Raw genomic sequence first — 17,340 nt, forward strand, 5'->3', positions numbered from 1 at the left:
TTGTCAATTTTTTAACATACGCATTCGGAAAATCTACTTTATTATATAACGTACTTTTGGATTTAATGGACACCCCTCGTCTAATTAGTTTGTTATATCGAGGTTTTATGTAATACACTATGTAGATTGGATCAGCTGCCCTATCAGAGCATTAATTACATTTCAAAGAAAAAATTACTCAAAAACTGTGAGAGGACATTGTGCTAAACATGCAAGGGAAAATGGGATGGCTAATCCCATTTTCCTTTGCATGTTTATACGCTATGCAGATAGGATCAACTGCCCTATCAGAGCATTAATTACATTTCAAAGAAAAAATTACTCAAAAAATTGTGAGAGAACATTGTGCTAAACATGCAAGGGAAAATGGGATAGCTATTTTAAAGTTAGTGCTATATTCGTTAAACTTTTACTCCTATTTTCCATTAATGGTATAACAAAGAAACTTGGAATTTATCGATATTTGATGAATAATTTGCCATTCTTTTATGAATGAGATGACAAACTGTAAAAAAAAAAAGTATAATAACAAATCAACAATAAATATATTGCTGGACAAATGTTTGTTAACAATACTCATCTAAAAAATTAAATTGTAACCCCCATTCTTCTTCTTCTTGCAGAGAGATTAATCGTGGAATGTTGACATCTTCCACCAATGTTAGTATTTCAGTGAATATCAGTGTGCTGTAATAGAATATCATCAAAAACACTGATAAAGTTAAGAAAAACTGATGGTAGATTGTCTGATTTATTAGAAAAAATAGTGTATTGACACACTGCAGTATGAATAAAATAGCAAGTATAGCATGTTGAGCTAAACATATAATAAATGCCAGAAGTAATTAACAGCAAGTTTCCAATTATATTTTATTCAATAGTAAAATGAATTAACATTCTTTAAATACTTTAGGAATAACTCCATAAAGATAGGAGTAGTGAATAATTGAAAATATTTTTTTCAATTACCTAGTAAGTTCAACTTACTGACAAGAAAACCAACTGCCTAAGACTTCCATGTAAAAGATTACTGTACATTATAAAATTCCATTCCCTTAAAATGACATAATTTGAGATAATTTAAAAACTGTGCATTGTAACTAATAGAAAAAATTGAAAATAGGAAACAAGTTTTGCAGTAACAATAATAAGAAGATTGTCATTAATATACAAACCACATGACAAGCCTGTGATCCAAAGAAAATTTCTTATGCACTTAATAAACTAAAGATGTAACAACCTGTAAAATTTTATCTCAATATTAACAGATGTGTTTATTATCTAAAAGCATGGTAGATTTTAAAAAAAAATTATAATAATAAATAACTGCACAACAATGATACTTTGTTGTATATACATTAAATTTCTAACAGAAGAATGACCAAGTGGTATATGTGATATAGTTAATACCAATTTAAGGTGAATATGAACTTCACTGACTTAAAATAAGAAGCATTAACAAAGTTCTTGTAACATAAAAGCCAAATATATGACAGCATAAATCCTATGAAATTATGTTTAATGGAAATAATCTTGGATATTCATCTTGACATTAATAAACAACTGAATTCTGATTTATCACTATTTTTATCAATAGTATGATAAAGTCATTAGAGAAATCATATCTCTAAATATAGAAAATATCAGATTAAGCAGATATCATATTTGTCACAGAAGCATACAAGCCAAATAGTCTCACTACATTGCGGGCCATATTTCTCAGTGGATGATTCTCAGGTTGACCAGTTTTCTGCTTTTCAGCAAATATTATAAGACCTTCCTGAAACAGAAAGTTAAAAATTATATGCACATCCTACAGAATTTAACAACTTGTAGAGACAAACTAAAAATATACAAATCATCAAGCAAAAATCATACTTTGAGCATCATATCTGATAAAGTTTTTTTTTTTTTTAATGCAGTTTTAGTGCTTACGTATGTTAGGGGGGAAAATAAAGATCTCAAAAAGAAAGCACACTTCTGGAAGTGCAAAAAAGCAAACTATAAGGAAGAATATAATTATAATAATCTTCTTGCTTTAAGCTTCAGCTTGTTGCATCTCCAATACTTCATATCTGTGTCACTTTTTTGGTCTTTCTGTATCTGATTTCCAGTTTGGCTACTTTAACTATTATTTTTTGATCCATCCTATGAACATGTTGATTCCATTCCAATCTTCTCTTTTTTATCCATGTGTTTATGGGTTATGATATTGACATTATTCAGAAATCTTTAAATTTTTTTTTACTCTATCGAATTTTGTTTTGTTAGCTATTTTTCTTAATGCTTTCAAAAATGCATGTTGTATTTATTTGTTGTGTTTCACATCAATATTGGTCAGACTACTGATTTATATACTTACTTTTATTTCTTTTCCTAGATCTTTATTTTTCCATATAGCTGAATTTAGACATCCTGCTATTTTTATTCATCTTCAAGAATTGTTCTTTTTTCTTCATCCTGTGTTATATTTTCACAGTTTAGTTATTCCTAAGTATTTAAATTTCATTACTTGTTCCAGTATTTTTCCTTTTAGTTCTAATTTACATCTGACCAGCTCTTTTGCAATTATGCATTGTTTTGGTTTTCTCTGTTGAGATCTGCATGTTAAAGATGCTTCTATCTGTTGGAGTCCGACTAATTGCTTTTGGAGGTAATCTTTATTTTCTGCAAGTAATGCTACATCAGCATTATTATTATTATTATTCAGGCCTCCATGGAGTCAAAAGACTCATCGTGGAAGGTTCTTCCTAAGAACATAAAGTCTGTCAGGATTCATCGAGGGGAGGTCCCCCTTAAGAAACACAAAGTCTATCATACTACTCCTTAAACTCATTGACCGTTCTCGCTCTCACCACTCCATCAGGCAATGCATTCCATCGTTCAAATACCCTCCATGCAAAGAAACCACTCCTCACCCTCTTGCTCACAGTTTCCTTTCGTAACTTCCAGGGATGGCCTCTTGTAATCACTCCTTCCCGCTGTTCAACTAAGCGAAAGAACTCCCCAGTGTCAACCCTGTAACCACCTCTCAACAGTTTAAAAGTCTTAATCATATCACCTCTCCTTCTATCCACCAAACTCTGCAGTCCACATTCCCTCAGCCGATCCTCATAACTATGCTTGTACAGTCCTGAAACCATCTTTGTCATGTTAATCCACAGTTAATTTATCCCCTTCAAATCCTGGGGACCAAATCTGAGAACAATAGTCTAAGTGTGGTCTGATCAGAGACTTATACAACGGAATGATAACCCTTTTATCTCTGCAGGTCAGTGTCCTTCTCATAATTGCAGCAATCCTCTGTGTTACCTTCACCACCTTTGCAATATGTCCCCTAAATTTCAGGTTTCTATCAATCATCAAACCAGGATTTCTTGTCTCCCCTACTTCCTCCATTATAACTCCTCCCATAGAGAATGCAGCATCCCATCGATGTTTCCCAAACCTCAAGACCTTACATTTTGCTGCATTAAACTGACACCCCCCATTCATTTGCCCATCTATCTAGCTTATTCAAATCCTCTTGCAAGGCTACCACATCTGCACTATTACTAATAATCCTTCCCAGCTTCGCATCATCCGCAAACAACTGAATATTCCCTTGCAGTCCACTGGCAATGTCATTGATATAAAGGTTAAACAATATAGGTCCTAGTACTGAGCCATGTGGGACCCCACTTGTAACCCTCTGCCTCCTTGAAACTGCTCTACCATACACAACTCTCTGATACCTATCAGACAGCCAATCCTGAATCCAGTTGACCAATCTGACATCCAGACCCATGTGATGCAACTTAAATATCAGCTTATCATGTGGCACCCTGTCAAATGCCTTTGCTAAGTCTAAGAAAATTGCAGTATATGCCTTTCCCTCATCTAATGTTCTTGTAACTTTATTATAAAAGGCTAGCATATTGCTAAAACAAGAGCGCCCTTTCACAAATCCATGTTGACTCTCACAGATAACATTACTCTCATCTGCCCAATGCTGTATACGGTCCCTCACTACTTTCTCCAAGATCTTAACTACTGATGACACACAGACTGGCCTATAATTAGACACTTCCAGTCTGTTACCACCCTTATGCAATGGCACCATCTTACCTTCCTTCCATTCCCTGGGCACCTTTCCCGCAGCCAGACTTTCATTGAAAAGCCAAGTTAAAGGCACTGTCAGTTCCCTAGCACATTCTCTCAAAACTCGTGGTGAAATACCATCCAGTCCCAAAGCTTTATTGACATCCAGAATACTCAGTATCTGAAACACACTCTCCTCCTGTACATCTAAACCTCGAACCAGCCCTATCCCTCTAGCATTAAAATTGACTCCTCTAGGATGAAATACTCCAATAAAGTGTTCATTGAACAATTCCACTATGTCCTCTGCATCAGTCGCTCTATTCCCATTTTTATCCCACAATATCATTCTTCCACAGTCATTTCTCCTCCTATTGGCCACATAGCTAAAAAAAAATTCCCTAGGATTTTCTTTGGATCTTAGGGCCAATCTCCTCTCATATTCCAGTTTCGCTTTCCTTACCACACTAGTCACTCTTCTGGCCTGTGTCTTATATTCTTCGTGCATCTTCATGCATGTCCAACCAAAATTAAATTTTCTTTGTTAATTTTATTTCATTTAATTTGTTTCTTAAATTCTGTTATTTCATCCATGATTATGTTAAATAAACATGGACGTAAAGAATAACTTTGTCTGATCTCTTTCCTTATAAGGATTTTTTGTACATTTGTATTTTGATATCTTATTATACATTCATTTTTTGCATATATATCTTTGATTATTTTGATGATTTGCAGTAGTATCTTTCATAATGCTAGTACTTTCAGAACATCCTGTAATCTGATTTTGTGAAAGGCTTCTTCAAGTCATTGAAACAGATAAATATTGAGTTGTTAAATTCTATAGCTTTTTCTGTTATTTGCTTTATAATAAATATAGCATCAGTACATGATCTTCCCTTATGGAATCCTTGTTGTTCAACGCTGTAGTTTAGTCATGATTCTAATTCTACCTTAATAATTCTTGCACATATTTTTAGAATGGTGCACAGTAAGTTTATTCCTTGATAGTTTTTGGGTTCAGATTTCGTTCCCTTTTTAAATACTGGTAATGTTCACATACCAGCCATTGAATTAGAAACCTTTATGCATATGAACTTCACTTATGCAACGTAATACAAAATATTTGGTCATGTGCACCACATGTTCCAGGCAACTATTTAAAAATGTTGCTGGTCAATAATCATCAATAGTGTTGATCACAATGGGAAAAACAAAGGATCTTTCAATCCTGTGTTTTTCCAATGAGTTCAATAAAGGAGGACTTATTGTAGGTACACATCTAGCTAGAAGCAGAGTAGACTGGTTTCTCAAAAGGTCAGGTAACCAGGTGCTTAATCAGTGGAAAAATAATTCACATTGCTTGTCTTAAAACATAACTGTGGTCCTAAGACAGCCTGTCAGGAAAAAGAGATCGGCATGATCCAAAAAAAGCTTGCACAGACAAACAAAACCTCCTGTGTGTAATTGACTGAAGCATTTAATGAAGGCTGTTCCCAATCCACATCTCACCAAACCATGCACAGGGAATTGATGACGATTGGTATTGGCAGTCGCATGCCTATATGGAAACCAATGATTTCTGCGAAGTTCTAATTCAGTGGCTAGTATGCATAATATTCATTCTCCACTCATTGGGAATCTGTCTTTTCTCAAATATATGTTTAATTAAATTTCTCATGTTTTTAGTTATTTCTTTATCTCCATATTTTAGCATTCCATTATAAATTCCATCTGTTCCAGATGATTTCCTATATCTCAATTTTGAGATGACTGATTCTATTAAATTTTTGTTTATTTCAATTCCATCTGTGTTTTCTGGCTGTGGTATTTGAGAAATTTTTATTTCTTCTTCTTCTCCTTCATATTTGGTAAAATAGGAAAAGGAAAAATGGGAAAACTATGATTGATATATTTATGTATTCACAAATTTCATTTCTCTGATTTTGAATCGTTCTCCATACTTGTTTCTGTACTCTAAAAGTCATTCTAGTTGTTTAGAATAACCTTCCCAATATTTTTGTTTTATTATTACTATGTGACACCTCCAAGGAGTCCAAAGACTCATTAAGGGAGAGCACCTACTCTATCTCCACCACTCAATCCACCAACTATAGCAAACTGCATCATCTACACCAAACTGCACCAACAGCATCTACTGCCCACCACCACTAGTATTTTCAGACAATCACAAACATCCATGCCCACAGTGGGATTCGAACCCGCAGCGCCTTTTGGCTGGAGAGTAGATATGCTAACCACTCAGCCAACCAGGCCAGCAATGAGTTATTTATTTATGAGTCTTATTTCACTTCTTTATATTTGGCTATATTAGTTTTATCTTGTAAATGTTTATTAAATGCAGTTTTTTGGTTTCCGATAATGCTTTTATTTCTTCAATATACCAGGGAGTCATGTTTCTGTCCAGGTACCTCATATGCCACTTGTTCAATACTTATTTGAATTTTTCACGATGAGAATCTATTTCTTCTTCATTATTGATAGCATTTTTTTTTTTTTTAATTTTTCTTTTAGTGTATTTTGGTCAAGTATACTGTCTTCTTGTAATAACTCGACCTTAAATTTATTTTGTTCACAGACAAGAAACTGACCTACATGGTCAAGTCAAACTGAACACATAAGGAGTATGAAACCCAAAAACTCATACTTTTTGCATTCGTGAAAACAGAGCATCATGTTATTTCTTTTGGTGGAATTAACATACAAAGGCCATCTGATTCCATTTCTAATCAATTGAATGCTCTGGAATTGGAAGACATTTGTTATTGCTCTTTAGATTTTAGTTCCTACTATTATTTTTTTTTATAGAAATTCCTGAAAGATAATGCCTACAAGAATATCCCACATTCAGATCAACTGCCAGCATAAATTACAAATGCTTAGAAAAGTATTGTTCGAGAAACACCAAGTACAACAACATAATACTAGATGCAGGAGGATTGATTGCATACTGAATGTTTTCATGTGAATAAAATATCCCATCCTTCATTGTGATTGTGATAACAGTGCTTAAAATATATTAATAAAAATGCACACTGAAAACTATATATATATATATATATATAATTTTTTTTTTTTTTTTGTATTATTCAATAATTGTCATACCACCTCCATGGAGTTTCAAGACTCCTCACTGAATCAGATCACAAAGTCCTCTAAATTACACTACCATTCCCTCACCTACTACTTTTTGGAGGAGGTGAGGGAATATTTCATTCCCATAATACAAGCAGCAGTATTGCATTCCATCCCATAGACATATTAGCATCAACCTTTTTTAATACTTTAACTTTCTGTCTCCAGTCAAATTCAACAGCCCAAGCTGCCCAGGTAACTCCAACATGAAATATATGGTCATACTAACACCCATCTGCAACCAGAACTATTCTCCCATACCAATTCTTTTTCATTGTCAATATGAACTACCTATGATTGCAACAGTCAACTTTTCTATTCCCTTTCCTCCTTTCTTATCACACCTACCACTTTTTTGTCTTTATCTCAACATGAAATATATGGTCATACTAACACCCATCTGCAACCAGAACTATTCTCAAATACCAATTATTTTTTATTATCAATATGAACTACCTATGATTGCAGCAGTCAACTTTTCTATTCCATTTCCTCCTTTCTTATCACACCTACCACTTTTCTTGCCTTGATACCCTTTATGCAGTTGCTGACTATTCTCTTACTTATATCTCTTTTTGCAACATTTCTCTGTAGGGCATGTCTAGATTGCAGTTTCACATGGCTATTTGAAATGGTCTTAAATTATTTTCCAAGCACGTTGATTCCCTCCACCCTTTAAATTCAGGTCATGATATCTGCCCAAGCTGCCGAGTTAAACATTCTTCATTGAAGTATTCAGGGAAGAATACTTCATTTATTACATTCTGAGATACTGATGGCCCAACACATTTCCTCTGATTATCACATGCTGCTTTTTAAATAATGGTTTTCCTAGACAGTTCAAGAAATTAATTTTTGCTAAGCATGTCAAAAGCACACTTTTCAATGTTAGTTGGGTCATCCAATTCTCCTCCCCCTTCCTACCAACAAGACTATCTTTCTCTCACCCATCCCCAGATTTCAATGAGGTCATCACCTCCAGTCATTGCTCTTTTCACAGCAATATGCACAGCTGTCATTATGACCCCTTTCAGTGAAAAAAAAACCACCATTTACAAACAGTTCCTTGACTTGATCCACAAATTATAACCAAGCTACAAACTCTAGCTATCACACTGTTTACTATCACTGCTTGCCTTACTCAATACTATCATATTGTGGTAAATGATTCTTCCTCTTGCACTTTTGACAAATAACTGTGTATGTTTTCTAAAACTCCATAATTAGTTTTCTGCAGTCTACTTAAAAAAAAAAAAAAGTTATAGAGTAACTTTTGCACATTGCAAAAAAGAGTCAACTATGTAAAAGTTATTTTTCCTTTTAACAGCAAAAATGGTGAGACAGTGAGTAAAAAGGAAATTAAAGAGATCAACCTTCATTTACAAGGAAAAGTTGAATTTGGTTTCTGAACTAAAAAATTAATCTGGCTGGATGTTACAAGGAATAACAATGAAAGAAGAGAGAAAGTGAGGGTCTGAAGAAATATGATATATTAATGGACTTCTGTGATTTGAATGAAAGTCGTGAACAAGAAGTAACAAGTACTAGATGAAAAGAGAAGGTAGTAATGGGTACAAGACAGATAATCGCCAAAAGAGCAAGCATGTGAATGTATGGAGAATGTGATAGTGAATACTGAAATGATTGAAAAAAGTAAGCATAAATGCAGAAATGGAAGAGAGTGGACAAACACAGTAAGCAATAGCAGAAACAATTACTGGAAATGCAAGAAGTGAAGAATGAAATTATTATGATGGGAAATAAGATTTAAGTGTACATAAAATGAAATTAAACGTATGGTAGATATGAATGGAAGAGTGGGAAAGAATAAAACTAAAGATGGTGAGAAATAACCAATTACTCAAGAATAGCATTACATGGAAATTCCATTATAAAAGGTGTGACAAATAAGAGGGTGCACAAGGTCTGTTTTCCAGGAGGGAGGATGAAAAGGACTGAGGTGCTGGATATGAGAAGAAAGAATATGAGGGAGTTAGTGATTGTGGTTGGAACGAATGATTTGGGTTGGACATAGGGAGAACGTGAGCATGGGATATCACATTACTGAGGAGAGTGAAAGACAACACTGTGGTAGGTCGGGTAGTCTGTGTGCTGCCCAGATATGACAACGATGAGTTATGGCAAAGAGTAAAAGATCTTGAATGGAATGTTAATGAAAATGTGTGAAGAGAAAGGTGTGCAGTTTGTGAACATGTGGAATAAGTTTCAGGGACAAATGGAACTGCTTAAGAGTGATGGACTGCATCAATAGTTTTCGAGTGAGTCTCCTGGTAAGGCTGCTACTACTTGAAAGAAGTAATTAGTAACATGAACAAGGTATTAGAGGAAGTCAGAGATGATGCCAATGAGCAGGAGAGTTAACCAGGTAAGAATGATGTGAGTAGAGAGGAGAATGTGAGAAGAGGAAAACAGGGTGGGCCAGGGAGAAAGTGTAAGGAGAGTGGATTATGAATGCATGTAAGGGAATGGTTAGCAAAGTAATGGGACAGCCAGGAATATGTGGGGAGGTAGCTGAGACTGTGGGAATATATAGATAAAGAGTAAGGGTGAGCACAGAGCCAAGCATAGAGAAGTCACAAATGAGGGGCAGCTTGAGCAAGACTGGTTATAGACCAACAAATGAATTGTTACCAGGAGACAACTAAGAGCTACAGAATGGAAAAAAGTGTTGAATGGAACAGAGACAGATGACAGATTCTGCTTTGGACATTGATCAAGAGCTATTTAACAGCAGCAATATCAATGTATTCCAAAGATCTTTCTATCATGGATTTTAGATCAAGTAGCTTGTTCCAGTCTCATACCATGGATTTATTAGTCTTCCAATTCTCTTTCTTCCATTTATTTAATATTATTATTATTATCATCACAGGCAACTCCAAGGAGTCGACAGACTCATCGAGTGAGGCCCTAACATCATGTCAAGAACAACTATTCGACATTCACACAGTATCTATCATACGTCGCCTTTAACTCATTCACAGTCATGGCACCACAACAGACTCTGGCAGTTTATTCCACTCATTCACCACTCTCCAAGTAAAAAAACCTAGCTCTAACACCCTTGCTAACCACATCTTGCCTAGCTTCCATGTATGGCCCCTAATCCTCCCACCACCAGTCCTATTCTCAAAAATATCTTCTGAACTAATCTTATAGAAACCCTTCAGTAATTTGAATGTCTCAATCATATCACCCCTTTTCCGCCTATCAACCAATTTCTGCAACCCTCAAATCTTCAACCTGTTCTCATAAGGTTTATTCCATAGACCTGCTATCATCTTGGTCACTCGTCTCTGGATCCTCTCCACCTCCTCCCCATCAAGAAGAAACCCTGGCGCCCATATCTAGGCACAGTAGTTTAGATGGAGTCTTATCAAGGCTCGATACAGAGGAACAATAACCTGTTTGTCTCTGCTTGTTAAAGTATTTTTCAGCAACCAAGTGATTTGATGAGCTGATTTAGCCACTTTTGCGATGTGTCCCCTAAACTTCAACTCCCTATTCACCAACACTCCCAAATCCCTGGCCTCGTCAATCTCCTGGAGTACGGTTCCACCAATGTGATATACTGCTGCTAATCTTTTCATCCCAAAATGCAAACCTTACACTTTGCCATATTAAATTGACATCCATTCTCCTTAGCCCAGTTCTCCAAACTATTCAAATCATCTTGCAAAATTTTGACATCCTGTGCACTCACTATTGCTCTACCCAACTTTACATCATCAGCAAACAAATGAACACTTCCTCTCAGATCCTTTCCTATATTGTTAATGAACAAATTGAAAGGTGGTGGTCCAAGAACAGACCCCTGTGGCACACCACTAGTCACAGGCCGTCGTTTGGACTCTACTCCTGAATAAACCACTATGATATCTCTCCATCAACCCCCCCCCCTCCTATCCATCTCACCAACCCTATATCACTGTAAACCCATTATCCTTATCCAGTTCAGCTGTCACTGTGTTATAAAACATGAGCAAGTTACTGAGGCATGATCTACCCTTCACAAAACCATGCTGTCCCCCATACAGAGTCCCATTTTCATCTATCCAATCCTGTATTTTTCTCTTCACTATTTTCTCTAAGACCTTGACAACGATTCCTGATATGCTGATCGGTCGGCAATTTACAACAGCAGTCTTGGAACCACCTTTATGCAGCTGGACTATTTTCCCCTCTTTCCACCCACCTCAGGACTAACCCAGACCCGAGACTCAAATTAAACAAAATGGTCAAGGGCACTGACAATTCTTTAGCCGCTTCACATACGACATGAGCTGGTATACATCCAATCCCACAGATGTATTGACATTGAGGTTTTGTAATAGACTATTCACCTCTACTTCATTCACCACAATTCCCATATAAGCTATTGGTTCATTCATTCCTGCAGTGTCGCCACCTGGATGATATACTCTTATTGCAAAGTGCTAGCTCAGTAATTCGACTATATCAACTGATTTGGTTACCTCCCTACAATCGGCATTCTTTAAAATCATTCTGCCACATACATTTTTTCTTTTACTTGCAACATATCGAAAAAACTGTTTGGGATTCTCCTTAGCCTGCATTGCTAATGTTCTTCCATGATTTGCTTTTGCTTTTCTTACCACACTCGTTAATATCCATATAGTGTTTTTGGCAATCTGCTATTGTCCATTTGATTTCAACGTTCTAACTATTTTTGTTTATATTTACCAATATAGTGGTAGTTTGGTTTTATATTCAGGGATTGTAGAATTTCTTCATTTGTTTTATGGTCCCACTTGGTATATCCAGCTGTTGCTATTTGAATTTGTTTTTCATTCTTTTTTTATGGTCCATGTTTTACTTCTATATAAAAAAGTTGGTTAAGACAGAACATTATATCTGATTCAGGTGTGTTTTGTAGCAAGGATGGCTTAAGTATATTAATTATGCCATTTACTTAAACAAAATTTGATACTTTAATGGCTACATCTTTTTCATCTTTATATGAAGGGTCGTAATCACAGGTATTTGAAAGTATTTACTTGGTCTAATAATTTACTTTTTATTGGGTTTTCTCCTTTGAAAACCATTATTTTTGTCTTTACTTCTGATAATCTCATATTATACCATTTTGAAATTTCATTTAATGATTTTACTGATCTCTGTAGACAATTTTCTGATGTAGCTAATACAATTTGATCATCTGAAAATAATAGTGTATGTCTTATTTAAGTTAAGGGATATTACATCCCATATTGTTTCATAGCCAAATAAGTAGAGATCCTGTGGGTAGTATCTACCCACAGGATCTCCTGGAAAAAAACAACCATGCTCCACCATAGTAAATTCAAAAGAGAAAGACTGTTTTTTGAATCTGCATCTGCACTCGGGAATCAACCTAATTTAAACAAATATGGTTGCATTAAACTTCCCAAAATTTGGGAAACATTAATTATTAGAGATCCCTCTTTAAATCCTAGGCCACCTGCCCATAGAGGGCACACCACCTAGATAGGACTTTAGTTTCACTCACTGCTGTATTGTTTTTGTGTGTGTGTTGTTACAAAAAGTTTTTTGTAATCCCTGAAGATGTCTCTGTGACAGAGATGAAATATTGGAAGTATTAAAATTATTTTTAATCCTTGCTCAGTGCTGATAATTATTCCATTAAACCTCCAACATGAATCAAATGGGTTATGCTTTTAATTATATATATATATTAAAAAGCAGTGGTGATTGTGTACATCCTTGCTGTACTCCTCTTGATGTGTTTTTCCATTCTGATATTTGTTCTAATTTGACTGCTATTTTATTTCTTGTGTGTATTTCTTCAATAGACTGTTAAGAGCTGGTTTGGCACATTTAAATTGGTTAATATTTGACATAACTTTTGTGTTAATTTTATCAAAGGCTTTTTCATATTCAATGATGGCCATGTGTGTTTCTTTTTGAAATTTTTGCTTTTCAATTAATATTTTTAGAGTGAAAATTGAGTCTGCAAGATCGACCTTTTCGGAATTCATTCTGTTCTTCTAGTAGTTTGTCCTATAAAATACTTTTAGTTTATCTTTTAATATTTCTGCATATATTTTGTACTCTGCATTTAGCCGACTAATTATCTTGAAGTTATTGCAGTTATCTTTATTTTGATAAGAGTAAATTTGTTAAATGAAGAGATTAAGAACGAAACTTGGAAAATAAGAAGAAACTGTAGATGCAACACAAAATGAATGTTGATGTTAATCAGTTACATGAGGAATAAAGAGCAGACCAGGAAAGTGACTTGGTTGGTAAAGACAGAAAAAGTGCAATATAAGAAATTAGCCAATGAATCTAAGAAAAATTCTTGTTAGTCCATTCAATATGTGACAAGTAGAAGAAAAAATGACTATGGAGCACTGATTCTAGATGATGACACCACTGACAGATTTGTCACTAATGCAGAGGATATAGTTGAACTATTCAATGAGCAGTTTATCAGTGTATTTCATCCTCATAAAGGCAACTTGCAAGAAGCTAGAGTATAAAGGATATGGTAGAGGAGGGACTGATGGTGAATGAGCTGGAGGTATATAAGGAATTAAGTAAACATGTTAGTAAGGCAGTAGGATTTGACAAGTATATTAGAGAATGTCTTGAAGGAATGTTCTAGGGAATTAACAGTGACTTTTTTGCACACCTGATTAACACAAGTCTTGCAAAAGGGTGATTCCTAAACCAAGGGTGGGAAAAATTGTTACACTACACAAAGGTGAGAGGAGATAAGACTGAGGCTAAAGATTATATGCCAATCTGTGTATCTGGAGTTAAGGTGTCAGAAAAATTGGAGGACAAGGATTCAGAAATGGGTTGATAATGGCAGTATTCTTTATGGTCAGCATGGGTTCCTTAGGGTGGGGGGGGGGTGAAGCACTTAGGTTTGCAACAAAGTGACAAATATACAATAAAGGAGATGCATATACAGTGCTGTACCACATGACAAGCTGGTAACTAATTGAAAGAGATGGGATTAGATAACAGACTAGGAATTGGATATCAACATATTGTGTATGGGTACTACCCGAAAAGAGGAAAGTCACTAGTGAAGTGCCCGAGAGATCTATTCTGGGACAATTATTGGTCAACTTGTATGTTAATGACATTTGAACTGGCTTAACTGGAGATATGCAACTGTTTGCCAATGATGCAAAATTGGGAAGAACTATGAGAAGTAGAGCAGATGATGTAGCCTTACAGGAGGATCTAAATAGACTATGTGACTGGAGCTGTCAGCTTAATGTGCAAGGTAATGAATTTTGGTAGGGAAGGTTGGAATGCAGAGCATACAGTTAAATTGGGAAATTTTAAACGAGGTGGAAGTAATGAGAGATCTGGACTGTTTAGGAAAGGAAAAATCCTAAACTTTTTCCTTAAAGGAAAAGGGAAAAAAAATTTTTAAGGATTTTTTTTTCTTTTAATGGCAATTCTGCTATGTAAAGTGAAAGTTATTCTGAATATAATGCAATCAACCCTGGAATTCTTTACATGAAAAACAACTACTTTAAGCAAAGCAAATGCTTAGTGCCCTGCTTATGTCCAGCAATGGTATCCGTCCCCATTTTAAATGTCAAACCACAACAGTTTTCTGACCGATTCGGGATTGAATTATCGGAGAGGCGGGTGCACCACTTAGAACCAGCCTATTACTCAGTAACGTTTTCATTCAAAAAACTTGGATAATTCACTCTCAGTTATAAAGGACTGAATATGTCTCTCCAACAATGAAGTTGGGATTACAAAGTCTTCGTAAAGAAATGAATGGAACAAATATTACAATATATATATATACTTACTTACCCAACCTCGATTGTCATTTATCCATTGCATAAGATTTTTACTGATATAACTACTCAGCATATGAATAATATCAGTAACAACACACACATTAAATCCATTTCTTAAACAATGAACTCCAAATTCACACGCAAATACAATTAGGCCTACAATTCTTGCCCATGTTATGCCTTCATTAAACATTTCATTTGCTATTCCCCAAAATACTGTGGAAAGATTTTGATAATTAAAAGGCAAGTCTTCAAAGATTTTATCCAAAGAATCGTGAAATTCATCTTTAAAGTCTTTGACGAGAATTTCTAGAGTACGATTAAGTCTATCTGACTTAGGTAAAGAAATTGATATTTCAAAGCCATTTGCTTTCAGGTAGGATATGATCACGTATGTAACCAAATTAACCGTGTTATCTACGCATATAAGACTATCTTCGGGCTGCTTGATGCATTTTACTGGATATGGTGAGCGACCTTCACACCTAAATGGCATTTTCTACTGTAATAATAATAATAAAAAAATGATTTTCATTAAAAATTAGAAACGCCCTTGCCAGATTCCATTATTAATTGACTCCCTAAAGAGCTAAACTAATCGACTACCTGTAAACACCACCAGTTCTAAAAATATACACGTATTCAAATATATGGAATATATACGTGAGCATATCTGTACTATGATTGGCTGAAAAGCACGCGCTTCAATATTTTTTCAACAACTCTCTTAATAAAAATAAAAACTACAGTAAAGGATTTACTTTCATTCGGGCTTGGCATACGTTATTGATTGAATTGTTTGAGCTCATGTGATTATACTCGATGGTATAAAGGCGTGCTTTAATGATCTGCGTTTTCGTCTATTTCAGTTTTTTTCTTTTCTTTTCTTTTCTTTTCTTTCGAGTTTGTGTGGTGCATAGAATGATCGAGGGAGTGTTGTTATCTGATGTGCAGTTCTGGTTACTCTAGGTAAGTACTTTACTCCAGAAAACTGTAATTGCAACGAGGGCAATTGCTAGGCCTAATTTTGCTTCCGTTACACACCGTCGTTAGAATCGCCATTGTTAGCTTATATATATTAGAAATAACAGATTATTAACTATTGTAGTGCTATCATCACCATGTGCGAGGAGGAAGATGACGTTTATATTGAATCGCTCAGCTAAGGGCGGGCACTCAGCATTCTCATAAAGATTGTAAGAAAAGTCGAATGCGAGTGGCCTGGCCCGACATCCTTAATTTCTGCTCAGTGCCAGAAGAAGTTGAAAGGCGAAGACACTGCCCAGATGGAGGAGAAGCTGGATATGGTGATTTCCACTCCCCCAGACATTGAAGAGGTCCGTGTGCGCAAGAAACGCAAAACCACCGACGCAGAACCTCCCATGGATTCCGGTATGGAAGATGACACTCCCAGTTCCGATCCCTCGGACTCCCCAAAGAGAGGATGCTACTGATTGTCTTCCGGGAAAAGAAAAAATGGACACACTTAAGGTCCACCATGACAAACTTACAAATACAATATATCTCAGCTAAGAACATAGATGATGGCATCAAAATCCAGCCTGCTACCGTAATGGACTATAGAAAGCTGACCAAAGAGTTAGTTTCAAGTAATACTCAATATCACACTTTCTCTCTCTCGGAGAGGAATCTGAAGGTGCTCCTCCGAGGTGTTACAGATGATGTAACTACAGATGAAATAGAGGACGACCTCTGCCACCTATTAAGGTCAGTAGGATGACTAGGGCAGACAAAACCCATATGTCTCTGATTTTAGTGGAGATCCATAACGCTTATAAAAATATTTATGATCTGAGATCAGTCTGTGGACTTTGGATCACCCAAGTGCCTCTGAGGAAGAAAGCTTCAACTGGACAGTGTCACAGGTGTCAAAAATTTGGCCGTACTCACAGAATCTGCAAGGCAGAATATAAATGCCTGAAATGTGCCAAGACCCACCCCACTAACACCTGCACAAAGCCAAAAACCACCCTGGCTAGTTGTGCAAACTGTGGTGGCTCTCACACAGCTAACTATAAAGGATGTGTTCAACACACGAACAACAGACGGTCCGAAACAAACGGACAATCACCTGCCTCTATCGGCTCACGAACACTTACTCCTCTGGCACCACAGTCTCACAGTGTTCAACAATATGTGACAGAAGTCCACCAATGCAGTTTCAGGCTCCTAAGAGAACAAACCACCAATGACGGGCAAGAATCTATACGGACGTGGCTCGTTCCAAACCGACAACAAAGGAACAGAATCCGAATCGATCAGC

The 17,340-nt window shown here is 35.8% G+C and overlaps 1 protein-coding gene across 1 annotated transcript; it reads right to left on the reverse strand.

The window, feature by feature from the left end:
- Positions 1-845: 845 nt before the first annotated feature.
- Positions 846-15,723, reverse strand: LOC150105466 (bcl-2-related protein A1-like). Its single transcript, XM_090394837.1, has 2 exons — positions 15,070-15,723; positions 846-1,780 (listed from the first exon to the last, which is right to left on the reverse strand). Exons 1-2 carry the CDS (start codon positions 15,550-15,552, stop codon positions 1,649-1,651), a joined length of 615 nt encoding a protein of 204 aa, XP_090250963.1. The 5' UTR covers positions 15,553-15,723; the 3' UTR covers positions 846-1,648.
- Between the last annotated feature and the right edge of the window lie 1,617 nt (positions 15,724-17,340).

This window comes from Typopeltis vanoorti, chromosome 6 (genome assembly GCF_054136105.1).
Source record: "Typopeltis vanoorti isolate ZY-2024b chromosome 6, IOZ_Tvanoo_1.0, whole genome shotgun sequence".
Taxonomy (NCBI): domain Eukaryota; kingdom Metazoa; phylum Arthropoda; class Arachnida; order Uropygi; family Thelyphonidae; genus Typopeltis; species Typopeltis vanoorti.